We start from the raw sequence: 17762 nt of genomic DNA, 5'->3' as shown, positions 1-17762 counted from the left end.
GCGTACTAAAAATCAACACCAGTAATTAGAAAGTAAAATAAAACCAAACGATCAATCCACCTCCATGCTCCCGGCAAAGCCGTACACACGATTGGTCAGTAAACAACTTTGCCTGCAATCGAGTTAAGCGATGTGGTAAATTAAAATCAATTTAACATCCAGCTTCCTCAATCATCTGTCCCTCCGAATTCATTTGTCAAATGATGTTGCGATTGCGTCAACCGATCGCTCCCAAACGATCCTGTCCATCATTCGTCTCGCGGCAAAGTTCACGCATAAATGCATAACCCACGACTCGCTTGGAAGATGGACACGCGCACCACCAATCGAACAAAATTTTTAATTAAGGGAGCAGTTTGAGTCTTTCTTCAAGAGAGCAATTTCTCGAACGAAATCGAGCTTGGAACCTGTTCCGACTGATCGCAGTTTTGCGTACGGCGGCGCGGATCGCTTAGTTTTCCAACCTTCCTCAGCATCCACAGCACGATCGCTAATCATCGCCTGAATTAAGAGACAGTCGTCTGCTGTGGCCTGGCAAGTTCAGTGAGTTTGCCAAGTGATTAATTAAAATTCATAAATCGAACACAACCACACCAATCGACACCCCCTACCGGTGATTGCTAAAGTGTATGAACTTTTTTTTTGCATCTCCATGCAACCAGGCTGGTAGACGCCGCCATCAATTCGACCGCTTTATCTTGTCGAGTCATTAGCCGATTACTGCAGACCAGCCGAAGCCTACGGTTGGCAATGGAATATTCCGTTAATCGGCTCCCTGCCGGGTTGCCGGGTCTGTCTGAGGGATTGTTTTAATGTGCTGACGCTGGGACCTAAATCGCGGCCAGTGTGTGGTGGATTGAATCATTAATCCCAAAACGTTGCAACATATACGCAAGGATTCATACATTAAATCGATTTAAAAAGTATATGCTATGGCAATTGAGCTGAAATTTTATAATTCATAAAATTTTTGTTCTTTAACAAAACTCATGTTAAGGTAAATGAAGTTTTAAAAAGCATCGTTCATTATTAAAGAAGTAGTTCAAAACAATGTAAATAAATCGAGTCTGCAACAACCACAAATTATACAAAGCTCATATTGCGTGCAGCATCGCAAAAGCTAGCGTGCAACATACTACGCAAGTTACGTTTCTTCGAGTCGAGCTTTGACGGTGGTGAATTACGTGGAAGCTTACACGTTCATCCAAACGAATGAACTACAGTGCATGCAAGCGCTTTCGAAATGAACTGTGAAGAACCATGCTCGATGTACAACAAACATTGTTTTTCAAATTCGTTAAATTAAATAAAGTTTTACCTGAAGTCTTGTTGTCGACTGTGAAGAGCTTATTTATTTATTTATTTTTTATTTTGTTTATTTAAAAAAAAATTAAATGCAATGTACAGCAGGGATGAGAGCAACGACAATATTTTTGGCTTGTATCTTAGCAGTGGAAACATTCTTACGCATGTGAGAAGCGCACTTCTTGGCTATCAACATCTATGAGTTGTATAAGAACGTCAGACTGTCGAAGCAATGATTTCATGGCGATACGTGTAAATTTATTCTTGACTGTCACAATTCTTTGCAAGGTTGTGACGCTAGCCGGCGCCAAAGCTCACAGCAATACGGTGCTTTCGAATAGAGTTGGTGACGGTTTGAAAAATTTTGAAAGGAAAAAAAGACCGTCTTCCTTGAAAACATAAAGTTTATACATAAAGAATCAGTTTTTATGACTTACTTTGCTTGGTTGTTTTTCTCCAGTCCTGCGTCGGACTGGAAGAGGGTCCGAATGGAAAGTCCAAATTACCTGCTTTTAATTTTTTAAATCAATTTCAAACAATTCAATGCAAAATGCATGTTGTTTAAGCTCGTGACAAATTAAAAATCCGATCCAGCCCCCATCTCCATGCAGGAAATGAAGCTGCCTTATCTCTTTTTGCACAAGATTATCGCGCAATGCAATTCATTATCAGCAGTCTACTGTAAATGCTCATACGGTTTAAGTCACCGTTCCCATTATCCAATGGTTAGTATCACGATAAAACATAATTAGTAAGCATTTAGCTTAATTATCTTGTGGCTTGATCCTCAAATTACAAGAAGCGTGATTAAGTTCATCAGTATTGGAGCGAAACTTATGTACAAATATTTATAATTCATTATTTTTCACCATCAATTCAGCTGAACGCTTGACGAGAGCAAAATGCATCACTGTTCCAACCTCGCGCCAATGTTTGTTTATCCACGCTTGCGACTGATCTGAACGCTGTTTCATCGTGGGAAAAGGTTACCTTGACGTAGAATGGTAACTCCCTCTCGGCCCGGCTGAAGCAATCACGATAATGGGAGGGAAGAAACCGGCGTGTATCATTTTTCAAGATAACACCACCTTGGATCTCAATGCGCGGAACACAATTAGCAAGAGCGGTCGAGTGGGGCGAGCATTTGTTTGGGGTTTTGCCACGAGGTGAAATAAATCCACCGTCATCAAATAATATTCAAACCGTTTCAAATGCAACCGACAAGCACCTTCTACCGTTTTCCTCGTTCACCACCGTACTGCGTCCTCTGCAACTTTGAAATCCAAGCGTTTTAGCAGATAAGACAAGGCGGAGTGTGTTAAAGAATGGAGTGAAGCCCAGCACGGCAGTTGCAAACCGTCTGGCGCAGATGGAATGTAGCCTACGGAGAGTGTCAGTGTACGAACTGTGTGTCTGGTTGGTTGTGAAAAAGAACATTACCACCTCCTCTCCTCCCCACTCCTTGGTGGAACGAAGGCGGCCATGTGCACGTGCAATTTATTTTCCACGCGGTAACAAATCTCACTGCCAGCCAGCAATTTTGTACGCGCGAACGAACGAACCACATGCAGAAACCGTGCTGTGGTCGCTCGTAAAGGTTAGCATACAACATACAACCCGTCTCATCGTTGGCGAACGCAGAATTTATCACCGGCACCATCTCGGTCTGCCCGCTGCACCGACGGAGAGAAGCGATGCAACCATGGCTGCGGGTGTCCCTGCTGCTGTGCGTCTTCGGATTCTTCCGCGAGCTGCGCGTTTCCGAACCATTCGTCACCGAGTTCCTTTCGGGCGAATGGCGGGACATTGAGCCGGAGCAGCTGAACCGTGACGTCTATCCGATCGGCACGTACAGCCAGGTCGCACTGTTGGTGTTTATGTTTCTGCTCACGGATGTCCTCAGGTAGGTTTGCGGGAAACGATGGTACGATGGAAAGTGTTGGTGGATGTGGAAAGAATCCCATACAGTGACCTACTTCCGTGCCGTGAGAGGTTACCAGTGGTAGTGTGCATGTGACCGGGATATCCGGGAAATAAGCCACTCGGCTCCGCTGGTTAAGATCTTATTGTGAAATGTATCGTGATCTTGTTTTTAACATTGCATTTCTCTACTTCTACACCCAACTACTAAAGATGCGGCAATCCTTTGCCCGTGAACAGGGAACGAATGATTCAATCTATATTGCGATACATTTTTATTTGCTATAAAAATGTTTCTCTCAATGGGTTTGTTCAGAATGAAAATTTAAAAGCTTCTCATTCAAATACGACTAGGAGGTTGTGTATGGTTTAGAGCAAGATTGAACTAGAAACCCCCTCAGAAAATCTTCCCGAAGATTGTTAAACTTCGGAGTGAAGGATCTTGAAAGCATTGAAGATGCATCGGTACTGCACGCGACACGTACGTTCCTCTTCTTAGTGCTAGATCTTCTCTCTAAGTACATTTTTTTATATACTGCAGTGTTGACGTAGAGACTCAAACATGTGAAATTCGAACCAACTGTATGTTCCAGCGTATGAAGAAAACGCCCAGAACGTGTTAATTGTACATGTATACTGCACTTCTTATCGCGATATTGCACGATGATGGTGATAAGGTTTGGATGTTTACTTACAAATTAGAAAAGATAGGATAAATTAAGGTAAAGCCATTCATTTTATCACACAAGGTGTCATTTATTTGTCGAGCTGTGATCGACGGAAACCTTAAGATCTCTTGTGTGTGTGTGGTAATTTTAATGCTAATGCTCTTTTCTACCTGACAACTGCTATTTGCTATACGCTGACGATGTCAAACTGTTTATGCCCGTAAAATCGACCAAAGATTGTGCTAAACTACAGCAAGCTGTCTCGATGTTCAACAACTGGTGCGTCCTCAAGTGTTTGTCTCTATGTACCGAAAAGTGTTTCGTTTTGTCCTTTACGCGTGCGAAATCAACGGTTAATTATGATTATTGTAAACGGCGTACGCGTTTCAAGAACTGCACAAATGCGCGACCTAGGTGTGTTATTTGACCAAAAATTGTCCCTCGGACTTTATTACGACAACGTTATCAACCGCGCCAATAGAACTCTAGGCTTAATATTCAAACTGACTCGTGACTTTGATGACTCTGTGTGTTTTAAAAGCTCTGTATTGCTCGCTGGTTAGATCGCTCCTTGAATACTGCTCAGCTGTGTGCTGTCCATACACTAACGAATGGATAAACGGATTTGAGGCTGCCCAAAGAAAGTTCACACGTTTCGCGAATCGTAAGTTAGTATGGGCCGATAGTTCCTCCCTCCCATCATATACTAAGCGTTGTCAACTGTTAGGCCTCGAGCATCGAGCGAGCATGGAACATCGGCGATATTTGCATCAAGCCACATGCATAGCAGGACTTCTTTTAGGAACTATCGATGATTTATTAGGATAACTTAGATGTAATGTTCCCAGACTATCCGCCTGACATCACATAATGTTACTTGTTACGCGATCGCGCACGGAGTATGGATATAATGCTCCCCTAAAATCCATGATACGCCGATTCAGCACGCATTCGCACATGTTTGACTTTTATAAGCCTCTTTTCACGTTTAAAAATCTGTTACGCATTCGTCTAACTACGAATTAATTATCTGTAAGTTACATATGCTGTAACTTATAAGTCTTGTAAAACTGTAATCCTCCTGCCGTTAAGCCGTAAACGGAGGACGATCGATAAACAGTAATAATAATAATAATAATAATAATAATAATAATAATAATAATAATAATAATAAAAATGTGTTATCGTGGATTCAGTCATGTGCAGGTTTTCTTTTAAAATACCTTAAAATAAATTTAAAGTTGTCCTTTAAAATGCTGACAGTAAAGCATTTGGATATTTTTATTTACAATTGATTATGACGGTCCAATGCCGTATTGTCAAAGCATTTGGATATATAATAACGTATTTTTGACGATTGCCTCTAAATCACTACTATGGTTCCATATGGGATAATATGAGCTTAAAGATCTTGTAGGCATGGTCCTTAGATGTCATTCTAGAAATAGCAGTCCGCTTTCTGCATTGATTGAAAATACCTGTACGAAGCTTTAAGACGATTTATCTCAACATCATTAATAACAATGTAGTATGAGATTCATCTGATAACTGAACAAACTTCCTGCGTTGGCAACTTCTTCTTGGCCTTCATGCCGGCCATCAGATGGCTTACTAGACTTGCCGATACCACGTAGTTCAATAGAGTCTATGCGGGGACGATCCGGACGGCGGGGATTGCTGTCTGAAGACCGGTAACAATGTCGCCTATACCACTATATCGACTTTGGCCACCGCGTTGGCAACTAGAATAAAATATCAGCAAAACACTCAAAATACCTTCAATGCACAATTCTGCATCCATGCAGCAATCTAATAGCAGATAATTTACCAATAAACGTGGTAAAGGTTGTAAAACAAAATACAAAATGCATTTCATGCAAACTCCTGCTTTGCGAGATCTCAAGCATCACAGAGAAACTTAAATGAAGAGCAATAAACACAATATATCTCAAAAGACCTTGCTGGCTTCAGATAAGTGCTCCACATGCAGCAAAATATCATGCTATTTGCTTTGAAATTTCAAACTTCTTTCAACAAAACTTTATCTCTCGTGTTGCAAAGCTTTCGGGCACGAAGTTTATTGCAACCAAATTCCGTTCTAGTTTGCAAATTTTACCGACTGAATTCATCTGCTCGAGGAATGTTTTCCTCGATCCGATCGTATCGCTGAGCCTGCATCATGAGGGCTTAAATTGTTGCAGTTTTCATTTGCAAGGCACAACGCACCGTTCTTTATGTGGTTAGCAGAAAACGAATCAAATAAGAAAGCACACATACACATACATGCTAAAGGCAATCTGCATTACCATACAACCAACTACAAATGCGTGATGGTTTACGTGCAGCGATACGAAACTGTCCCAAACACTCTCGCTTCCCTTTCCAACCTCACCAAACAGCACTTCGAAAACAGCACTTAAACTGCCAAATTAAACTGACAACTTTCCCCGCCATTGCCCGGTTCGTTTTTGCAGCCGCGAGCTGGCGTCATTTTTCCAGCACTTTTTTTGTGCAAATGTCATAAAATGAGCACCCGGAATGGTTGTGGGTGTGTGTGTGTCGATTTGCAAGGCAAAAAAAGGGCTCCCCAAAAACTTTAACATTTCTTAGCCGGAAATCTTCAGCTTCTTGCCTAAGAGAAAAAGTCAAAACATACTCTTGTGATGAGGAAGAAACGAAACACATGAAGTCTCATCCGTGCAAAAACTTCAATTTTATCGTTGCCTCGCGGAAAGGCAGGTTGGGGAACCCGGGGCAGACACTTCAAACCATAAACTCTTTAAATAATTTCACGAACCTCCGAACGTAAACAAACTTCTCAGACGAAGGTTCTCTGCCAGCGAAACTACAAGTGAGAAGAAAGGTTTGGTGTAAATCGTTTCCAACACTTATCTCGTCAAGCTACGCCAGGGCAGAGCTTTTACGTTGCTCTTTTACCACTTGCACAAGCCCGGCTTCTTTCTCCTTCTCCTAGTTCTTTAGTGGAGCTGTTTTTTTTCTTTCGCATAGCTATACTGCTGAAAAGAGGCAGTCCCTGTCCACCATGGCTGATGAGCAGCGGTAGCAGCGCCAGAACCAGCTCTTCAGCAGCATAGAATAAATTGATTTTCCCTTCCGGTGACAGCAGTATCGTTTATTTCCGTCCAATTCACACATCCACATTCGATGGGGGCTGAGCACCGGGCCACAGGGTGCCGCACAGAACCGGACCGAAAGCTGCAATGCAAACAGCGCCCCAAGATGATGGACCCAGTTAAGAAGGACAGCTCTATTTGGGTGCCACTGGCCGAGATAGCAAACGAAGTAAATGGAGTCGAATTTATTTAGTTATTTAATTACACTCACAGAACTTTGCGCCAAAGTGTCCAGTTGTCCACAGCGACACAGCGTTGAGATTGAGTCTGCCGGCACGACACGGTGAGAAGAAAATCGTTCACCAAGAGCTTTTGATAATGATTAGCTATGATATTTAAGATAAGCACTGGACGACCTATCTAGTTCTATCTAGTTCTGGGAAAAACTTGACACAGACCAGTTCCTCCATTTGCTGCTGACAGGCTAGCCTACTGACAGCACAGTACGGAAGTAGGTTGGTTGAGTGGTTGAGTTGAACAAGAATGTCATTGTTGCGAAAGGGGTTACGGGGGCTACGGGACATTTTTCCACGAAACCGGTCAGGACACATCTCGGACCATGGCTGATCTTGCGAGACGCAAACGTAAAACATCGGTCAGTGTTCTGCACTGACTCGAGCTCGAGTGTACTGCAAAAACTTCACCCGAGACACGGACGCTAGTACTGCTACTGGGAAACACATTCAATTTCACCGGTGGAATGTTAATGCAATTTGAGTCGAGTAACGGTTGGGAATGGAACTTATGTCACAAAATAAAATGAAACCCTTCAACTTTGGCCTCAAGAAAATGCTTGTCATGTACGTGTGTTGGACAGCTAGCCGAGCGGAAAATGCACATTTTTTTGTAACCTTTGTTTGTCACTAAATCATTTTGCAAAATATCTTGCCATAAATGATAAATAAAGGTATGTGCTTTAAGGAATTTTTAAATGAAACTTTAAAAAAGCTTCCCCGCTGCTTGTAAGCTAATGTTTTCAATGTCAACCGTGCGGCAAAACAGCACTAAGAAGTAACTAACTTCCCAAACGTGTTGCGCCTGGAACAAAATATCCAAATCGTCCGCTTCTCCCACTTTCAGCAGGAAAGTACAGCTCCACCAATCTACTTTTCCGGCTGTGTTTGGTTTGCTATGGCGAAAAATTAAAAATTAAACCACCATAAAGCCGTGGTCCTGGTGTGCTCCACTAGAACGGTCAGTCAGGTTTCCTGGTGCACAAGTATGAACCTGTCGTTGCCAACTTTTACCCGGTACGGTTAAAATTCGCCCGCAACAACAGGACCATGATTACAGTTTCATGGTTGCACCAGTTGCTTATGCTTTTGCAGCGCATGTAAACATATTTTAAACAGCAGCTTTTGACAACAAACGAGATTAACTCTTTCGTGGAACGCGCGCTGAACAGTAAGCGAACATGAAAATGATCGTAAAAACAACATAGATTTTTATATATTTTTATCTTGCCGCATGTTGTTATCTTACCGCGTAGTGTGTAAAGCGTAACAAAACTCGTGTTTTTATTAATGAAGTTACATTTTTATGGCATAATGATTTTTTTTTTGTGCCTTTGAGCATTCCATTACATTTTTATCGTTCCGTGTACTGGCAGAAAATTTTGGAATATTAGAATTGCACAAAATAGTGCAAAAAAATTAAATTTAAAACGTCACTTATACGGCAGGACTGGGTGTCGAATCTCGTCCGGAATGTAACTACGTAAGAAGATATCAAACAAAATTAAGCCAAAGGAAGTCAGAAGACCTCTCGAGGTTATAGTGCCACAGAAGAAGAAAAATAAATTATCCAGCTGATAAATAATGGATAAGAGATTTTAAAAGAGAAGTGTATAGCCACACCATTCGTCTTACAAGTGTTTTAAACACAAATAAGATGGATGTGTCTGGAACTATTGACAGACAGGTAAGCATTTCATATGTCTTACAACCTTTTTATGCCAGAGATATTTTTTTTTTATAAACAGACCCACTGTTCACTTTATAAAAAAAATGTTCTTTTTCTACTTCTTCTTCATCATCTTCTTCTTGGCCTAGTCATGGCTATTTATGTTTTGTACACGCAACATGCGTGTACATAACACATAATGCATTTCCAGGAGACTGGGTCTAGGACTGCAGTCTTTCATCCACGACTGCATCCGATCTCCGTTAGGTTTGAATCCGTTTGATCCAGCCAACGTTGTCGCTATGCTCCTCTACGCATTGTGCGTGTGTCGCTAACGAGCACCTTCTTGGTAATGCATGAGTCCGAGATCTCATCACGTGCATCAGCCTTCGTATCCTTCCGGCTTTGACTACCGTCAAGATATCAGCACCGCCGAACAGCTCTGCTAGCTCGTGGTTCATTCTCCTTCACCACACGCCCTGCTCGCACACACCGAGAAAGATAGTCCTTAGCACCCGCCGTTCGAAAATGGCGAGTGCAAAATGGCTAGTCTGCCGTCAGTATATTTATTATTTATTTATTTATTATTATTATTATTTCTGTTGCCTCGCGGGTTTACAGAATTAACTTATTCGCTAAAACCTACATCTAACTTTGCGCCCTGCTGAGGTACGACGACTTGGGATCGCAAGAGGGGGACGATTACGAAGGATACGGGAAGGGATGTAAAATGGAACACATGATAACAAAACAGGAGCATCGGTATGACCGAAAAGGAGAGCGGCAATAAAGGTTGATTGGGCCTGAGAACAGCGAATTACCAACGAATCCAGTCTCAGCAGCTGACACCTGGACTCGTACTGAGGCGGGGGGAATGCTCAATAAAAGTTTTCGCTGGGGGAGACCAGACTACTGAGCAGTACTCCAGAGGCAGCGTCTTCCAAGCTCTCCCAACCACGGAAACTTTTAACTCTTTTTCCAACCAGATTCCTAAGCCTTTGATAGCCGTGACTCGGTTAACAAACTGATTGTCAAGAGCATAGGGGTAGCTATGCTATGGGAGTTCGGGATCAGCTAAAGGAAATGACCCTACACTTGTCGGGACATAGGGTAAGGGGATTACGAGCGCACCAATTAGAGAAACAGTCAATGATGCCTTGCAGAGACTCAAGGCAATCCTTGAAAAAGATTTTTAACTCATCTGCATGGCATAGGAAACAATCATTTGGAAACACGGTACTGACATTATTAATGAAAATAACAAACAACAAACAGCAAACAAGGGCTAAGGACACTACCTTGTGGGACGCCAGTAGAGGAGGAAAAAGAGTAGGAGAATTCGTTATTATACTTAACATAATACAAACGATCACACAGAAAAGAAAGCAACCATGAGACAAAGAAGTGTCTTATACCTAATTGGGATAGTTCATGAAGAATTAAGGAGTGAGAGACGTGGTCGAAACTATAGTCCAGGACTCGTGCCCGTAGAAGACTAACGGATGTATCAGTGTGCATTTCGTGTGTTGTTGGAGTCTTCTAGATCGCAGGAGCTTGTGGAGTCCGTAGTAGGCACGATTTCCTTGAACAATGCGCCCTCGAATTTCGCTGCTTACGTTGTTGTCCGAAGTTACGATCGTACCAAGATAGTAACTCCTCTACCACCTCAAGATCGTCGCCATCAACTGATACTCTGTTTCCGCGGCGGGCTTTATCACGGTCAGAGCCTCCGACAAGCACATATTTTATCTTCATCAGACTGTGACATTCAAACAGACTGAAATATGAAGATAATACGATACATTTCTGAATCAGATCTATGCTACTAAATATAAATCAAATATAATTGACAAGCATTCTGCTACTTTTTGTTGTGCGAGGTGCACAACAATCCTCAGGAGGTTTTAATTAGTGATTTAAGTTTCAAATTTCCATTTTATTTTCCCGAGGGTGGAAAACGATTTCAGCGTACACTCCTAATGGGACTTAATCAGGAGTTACTACAAATCCTGATAGGATTTGATCAGGGGTAACAGTCCTGTCTTGCTAGAATCTAACTAAGCTAGAAACTAACATTTAAGAACGAGCCTGACAGTCGTTCTTTTCTTAGGCACTACAACTTGACTTGCGTACAACCTTGACAGGATATTCAAGCAAATATTGAAGCTTGATTGTATGTGAATCGTTAGTATAATAAGTTCTAGTCGCAAAAAAACAATCGAAAACTCATTACCATGCTCTCCCGCTCGCGACGCTGTTATTTTCTTCATTGATATTCCTGCATCGTTGACAAAATATGTTTGAACGCATCTTTTCAGCCAATTAATTCTAATGGCATACAATTTCTTCCTAAGCTGTAAGGGGTTCTACAACGGTCTGTAGCAAATTTTTTCGCCACCAATTTTTGAGCCGGTTTTTGTCTCACGGCACAAATCGAAAGGGACAAACCCTCATTAGCACAAGGAAAACTCACCTTCACACTTTTCGCACAGCAAACCTCAAACCTTCGGCTCCGTGTCGTCTTCGTTACAAATCCACTGAAGCCCACAGCTTATGAGAACCCGCTCTCGGACCAGGTACAAAGCGCCCACGTTTTATCACATTAACGTTTCATTAACGGTCCTTGTCCGCATCCGCACACGCTTCAACGATGCGTAATGGCTTTTTTCTTCCTTCTCCTATGTCCACCGTACCACCGTCCGCCATTTTCATCTGCTAATTTCACTTCCCTGCTAACACTTGTCACATTTCTCTCTCTCTCTCTCTCTCTCTCTCTCTCTCTCTCTCTCTCTCTCTCTCTCTTTTCCGTTCCGAAAACCTCGTTCATGGGCATGGGCTCCAATCTTGCGTGCCGGCTGTACCCGTTTGCGTTGCCGGATCGGTACCGACAATTTGTCCTTACGCGGTACGTCATCAGATACAAATCGATAATTGTATTTTCCGCCTGCTTGGGCATCGTCATCTGGTCGCTGCTGCTGTGGACGGAATCGTTGGCTGCACTGCAGGTTAGTATCTCCCGATGCATACGACCACCGGTATGCACACTCTCGCACACATACATGCACAGTGATTTGCGAGGCACGCTGGGAAGGGTAAATATGCGAACATAAATTGTGGGCTAAAATATTTTCTCCACCGCAACAAGTGGGCCAGCCAGCTGATGCCATCGAGCCCGTCCGGTGCTACACGTGGTAGGGACACGAGCGTATCCATCATGTGCCTTGATCAGCGGGCAACAAAAAATAACCCTCATTTCCGTGAGTAGGAGATACTGCGAATGGATGCTCTAAACCACTTTCCCATCGGTTCTTTCGGTTCTGTTCTGCCAAGCAGCGTACACACGGCGGCTATTGAACCGTTCGCTGCGGTACATTAACTCTCAGGCAGCAGTGGAAATGAGTCTCGCCGCATACCGGTGCTGAAATTGCATCGTTATCATCGTTCGTTTAGGGGATTTTTTTGTTTGTTTTGGGTTTTGGTCTTCCCATGTCTTACCGATCTTCTTCTATCGCTCCTTCCACAAGGTCGTACAAGTGCTGTACGGTGCCTACATGGCCTCGGAGGTTGCCTACTACACGTACATCTATGCCAAGATTAGCCGGGAAAAGTATCAACAGGTGACTGGCAACACACGGGCCGCCATCCTACTCGGCCGCTTCCTGTCCGGTGTAATCTCCCAGATTCTGGTTTCGACCGGTGCCATGAATGTACGCGACCTGAATTACATTACACTCGGCAGTAAGTAGAAAATCGTTGTGCTTCTGTGTGGTAACGTGCTGTAGTAATGACATGGGATGCGCCCAAACTAATGTATATTGAAGAACGCAGGACGCCAACAGGAGAAATCGTGCTGGAGATCATAGGACTTGTAAAATATACGACAAAGATAAATTTCATTCGGAATTCTAGATCTGCTCTTTAGAGTATGGATAAGTTGTTTAAAAATTGGTATCTCTGAAGATCTCCATATATTTTTGGGGAAAAACATTTTATATGTATGAGGCAAAGTATAAGTTAATTTGCTGTAATATATTCATATCTGCCGGCATACGATATACCTCAAGAGTTATCGAGAATTAACAGCAAACAGCCTTTCACAGGACTGACAGAACGGGCCTCATCCAACCTCATCTAAACTCGTAAGCCATTGTAATACCGGCATGACCTAGCAGGTCGTTAAGTCAAGACGAATAATACATTCACATACTTGGCAATCAAACACCGTACCAATGTTGCAGTCACACACGCTTTCTAACCCGCTAGAGATACAAAGCTCTGATATCTCGTTTCACCCACTAACACCCAAACCAAATAAAACAAGAATCGTTATTTTCCATTTTGACCAGCCCGGGGTCTAACATTCAATCATCCGTGCAATGTAACATATCCGTCCCAAGACGATTTCTGATCCCCCCCTTTGCTAACCTCATTTATGCCAATCAAATTGATTTCTTTGTCTTCGACCTCTTTCCTCGATTCCTGTTTCCCCTTCCTACATGAAAAACTTACATCATTGTTATGCAATCCAACCACAATGATCCCACTCGATAAACGCTGACCAATAGCCAATGGGCTAGTTTGCAATCCCTTAATAGACGCACCATTACAAGAGATCCCATTCATTTATATCCATTTAAGTTATCCATGCTTTTGGCAAACCACAACGCCTCCCCTCACGAGTCCCAACACTGGAAGGCACTTCACAATTATTCCAATCTTTTTCTTGATTGATCGATATTTTTGCCTGCTGTCTTACCGACTTCCGCTTACTTGCGCTGCATGTGAACCTTAGGGATGTAGTTGCCGGCTAACCGTTGGCCATCAATCAACTTAAAGTTTGTTCGACAGCAACCGTTCGGTCCAGTGTCACTTTGATGTCTTCATCAAAGATTGAGATTGTTCCAGAGTGGTTGGCATTCTGTCTGAGGTTTCAGAGAGAGCAAAATCAATATTTTTTCCGCCTTAGGTTTGGAGACTGATTGGAAGGATGAGCTTTAGAGCGCGTTTTCAAGGTATTGGCTTATTAGGATGAGGACATGTGTTCTTGAGAGATGTTGGGGGTTATTTAAAGTTCAGAAATCAATTTAAATATTATTTCATGCACGAAATGTTGCGAGTTAATCCATTATTTTACTCATAAGAATACAATGCTTAACAGTAATTTAAGCAATGTTAAATATGGATGAAAATTTATTCTTTTTGTTTGAATTTCTGCATGTACATTATCAACATACACCAGAAAGTAGAATAAAATAAATAAAATAATTAAGCAGTTCGCTGAGCCGATCAATCATATTTAGATCGATTGTTTAAAAAACGTATGCTTACAAGTTCATAAAGACGTGTGCTTGGCAACTAACAACTTCACCCCTTTGTCGCTTTGTTTAACCCGCACAATCCCGTAAGCCGATCAAGTAGGAGCAATAATTAAGAAGGGCAAGCATTTCCCGTCCGTCGCGAGTGAACAATCATTTCTCGTTCGAGTTTTAATTTACTTCCATTATGAAGTGCGCGGATAAAAGAAATTTCCACTCGCGTTGCTTCCCCACGCGCTGTGGAGTGGATGCAAAACCATTCGCACACGTGCAATGCAATATAAGAGCCGGGACATGCCAGCTGGTGTGTAATGAAGGAAGCAAACACGAAACCAACACCGCACCGTACAAATCACCATCCAGCAAGCCTGCCTGCTGATGAACGTGATAAAGTGTGTTTCCGGTGTGTGCTTCTGCATTCCCGGTTGCAGTTGCTTGTTGCATTAGCGAAAGTGATGGCTACCGGGGAACAACATTTTATTTCCGTTTCACTCTTACCAACGCAGGCCCGCGGGTTTTACTTAAGTCCTTACCGATGTGCACAAACTATTGTGCTTTGGCTAGAGGTTTTTTTTGCATCCAAACGAAGCAACTGCCTGGTATCGCGCTATGCTGTACACGGTGCATGCTTTCTCTTTTGCAGCGCAAGCCTTTTCTTTGCTATGGTCATTTTTCCTGCCACCGGTAAAAACGAGTGTTTACTTCTACTCTCGCGACGAGGACGTTAAACCGACCACTGGAGCAGTGGCTTGCGATCCTGATTCTCAGCACCAGCACGAACAACAGCAACAGAGTGGTAATGCATTGGAACATTCCGCGGAAAATGCATTGGATGTTTCATACAAATTTTCTACCAACGAGTCTCCTGGTAAGATACGTTTCCCCTCTCTAGCACAATGTACATTCCCAAAAAAGCACTTATTTATAACATAAAACTTTAATCCTAAAATCGGCGTAGAAACGTCATACTAAAATAAATAAATAAGTAAAATAAAAATGTCGTACTTGTTTGAAAGCCACTTATTTTGAATAATAAAATGTCTTTTAAAAGAGTATATCAAATATGGATCGAAAATTAAATATTTTATCCAAAATAATGATATTTTGATTAATCTATAACTTTTTGTTAAATCTACCCAAATTCTGTTTTGCTTATTTATTTTTCTATTTCTTTATGTATTCCTTGTATATTTATTTGTTTATTTAATTATTATTTATTTATTAAAGACACTACGTCTTTTAAGTATTACTCAAATTCTAGAATGATTTTTTTTTTTTCATTTGGAGAACACCGGCCTGGCCGTATTTCTAGTTTGAAAATTTTATTATGTTTATATTCAATTTATTACCACTCTTATAAATTGTTTACTGTACAGATCTCGACAAAAACATTGTAATCATTAAAAACTACCATATCAGCAAATAATACAAATCCTTAATCCATTTTCGCATCCAGATAACTCCCCCTGTGACCAAAGCAAAACCATCGAAAATGGGGAATTGAAAGATGTACCGGTGGCCACCCAACCAAAGGCACGCTTTTCCGCCTCACGCGCGGTACGACTTCTGTGGACACATTTCATTTCCGCCTACCGGCAGCTACCCGTCGTCCAGTGGAGCCTATGGTGGGCGCTGGCGATGGCCGGTTTCATACAGGTGCAGGTGTACGTCCAGCTACTGTGGCACGAAATCGACCAGGACCAGGGCACGCTGTTCAATGGTGGTGCCGAGGCACTGCTAACGCTACTCGGTGCGATAAGCGCCCTGGCGGCCGGTTACATCGCAAATCGAATCTTCGAACAGTGGGCCCTCTGGATTTTGACCGTGTGCTCCGGGCTGCAGGGTGGGCTCATCTTTTACTCCGGCTTTGCCACCAACATCTGGGTGGCGTACGTGCTGTACATCCTGTTCGGCACACTGTACCTGTTCATGGTCACTATGGCAAGGTAAGTCGAAGAAATATTTCAACACGCTTGAGCTGGGCAAAGTTTCGATTACTTTTCCATCTTACCCCACATTCAATTTTTCATCTGACTTTCCCGTTCGCCACACAGCGAAAAACCAACATCTCAACTGACCAATGATTCACGAGCAACGAACGCTTTAATTCACAGCAATAAGCAATATGCAAATTGTTTTGCACTTTTTTTGTGTCACTAAGCATTTTCTTTTCCCCTGTTTTTGCTACTCCAAATCATCCATTTTGCTCGCAGTAGTTCGTCCCTAATTGAATCGTGCCAAACGGCGACAACAAGCTCTCCGGTCAGGAATGGCCGTGGTTCGAGAAAAGCGATGAAATTTAAGTGGAAACAAACCAAAGTCGCCCGTACGGCTGCAGTGAAGAGCGTTGTAAATTATAAGGCGCTTGAATTCGTATTTGTGCCGTAACTTTTCCAGGCTATCGAAAACACTGTGGCCAAAACATTTTTTTGTTTTCGGAGCGGAACAAAATGAAGGATTTTTTTTTCTTGTGCCTTAATCTTAATTGAAAACTGTAATAAACTGTTGCTCAACATTTCGAAGAAATTATGCAGAAAAAAAGAGGAAAAGAGAGTTGATGTGGAAACGATAAATCTTTAAGTCATTTTCTTTTAAACTCTTCCAGAAACTACCAAAGAGTATTAGCATAAATGTCTCAATAACGCGAAACCTTTTTTAAATATTCAAGAGCTTTTTTCATTGCTATTTACAAACCTTTCAAGTAAAATTTTTATTCAGCCGTGAGGACCCATAGAATGGTTACCAACTGTATTCGCAAATAAACTTTTTTTCCTTTCTTCACTCTACAATACTCTCAAACAAAATGGAAACCAATCAACACGGGCATTCAAATTAACAAAAACACTTCCTTCAATGTGAAAAAAATCGAGGAGAAAGGCAGTCAAATAAACTTTCCTTTCACGGCTTCAAAAATAGCACCGCCTCGAGCAGCCGTAGAACAAACCCAATGTCCAGGAAATCAATTAAAAGCACACCTTGCAGCGACATAACTCGATCACACGTGTGTGATACGACTTTCCCAATTTTGAAGCTCAACTCACATTCGTCCAAACAATTTATGTGATATTTGAACCGTTCTCCAACCGTTTCGCATTCTCCCTCTCTCTCTCTCTCCTCAGCGCCATCGTGGCAAAGTACCTCGAGGAGGACAGTTTTGGGCTGATCTTCGGCATCAATACGTTCGTCGCGATCGGGGTACAGGCGCTGCTAACACTCGCCACAATCTCCGAACGTGGCCTGATGCTTGACCCACGGGACCAGTTCAAGGTGTACGGTGGCTACTTTTTGGCACTGTCGATAATCTACCTAATTGCTGCCATCGTCGCCAGTGTGTCCCGGCAGTGGCCCCTGCGACGAAAGGAAGCAACCGCAACCATCCCAGAAAGTTCACCAGCTCCGGCTACCACACGGTGTGAATCGATGGCCGTAAGTGGCCGAATGGAATAGAAGAAACGGTGGCAGCAGCAGCAGCACAAAAACACACACACACCAAAAAAAAACCGACTCGAAACACAACT

General features: G+C 42.4%; 2 protein-coding genes across 6 annotated transcripts in view; one reads left to right on the top strand and one right to left on the bottom strand.

Moving 5' to 3' along the window:
- LOC126561502 (2-oxoglutarate dehydrogenase complex component E1) overlaps positions 1-17762 on the bottom strand; it is a 189470-nt gene that overhangs the window by 6836 nt on the left and 164872 nt on the right. The gene's annotated exons all lie outside the window — the stretch shown is intronic.
- Positions 3000-17691, top strand: LOC126563621 (thiamine transporter 1-like). Its single transcript, XM_050220266.1, has 6 exons — positions 3000-3208; positions 11847-11934; positions 12454-12667; positions 14888-15112; positions 15701-16190; positions 17364-17691. Exons 1-6 carry the CDS (start codon positions 3000-3002, stop codon positions 17689-17691), a joined length of 1554 nt encoding a protein of 517 aa, XP_050076223.1.

The sequence above is a fragment of the Anopheles maculipalpis genome, chromosome 3RL (genome assembly GCF_943734695.1).
Source record: "Anopheles maculipalpis chromosome 3RL, idAnoMacuDA_375_x, whole genome shotgun sequence".
NCBI lineage: Eukaryota > Metazoa > Arthropoda > Insecta > Diptera > Culicidae > Anopheles > Anopheles maculipalpis.
This window is presented reverse-complemented; position numbering and strand designations above follow the sequence as displayed.

What these genes read in the sequence shown, in the direction of transcription:
- LOC126563621 (XM_050220266.1), top strand. Translation starts at nt 3,000, where the DNA reads ATGCAACCATGGCTGCGGGTGTCCCTGCTGCTGTGCGTCTTCGGATTC. An exon ending in CTGCTCACGGATGTCCTCAG is followed by an intron (nt 3,209 to 11,846) that starts GTAGGTTTGCGG and finishes GTACGTCATCAG; the next exon opens with ATACAAATCGATAATTGTAT. An exon ending in TTCTACCAACGAGTCTCCTG is followed by an intron (nt 15,113 to 15,700) that starts GTAAGATACGTT and finishes TTTCGCATCCAG; the next exon opens with ATAACTCCCCCTGTGACCAA.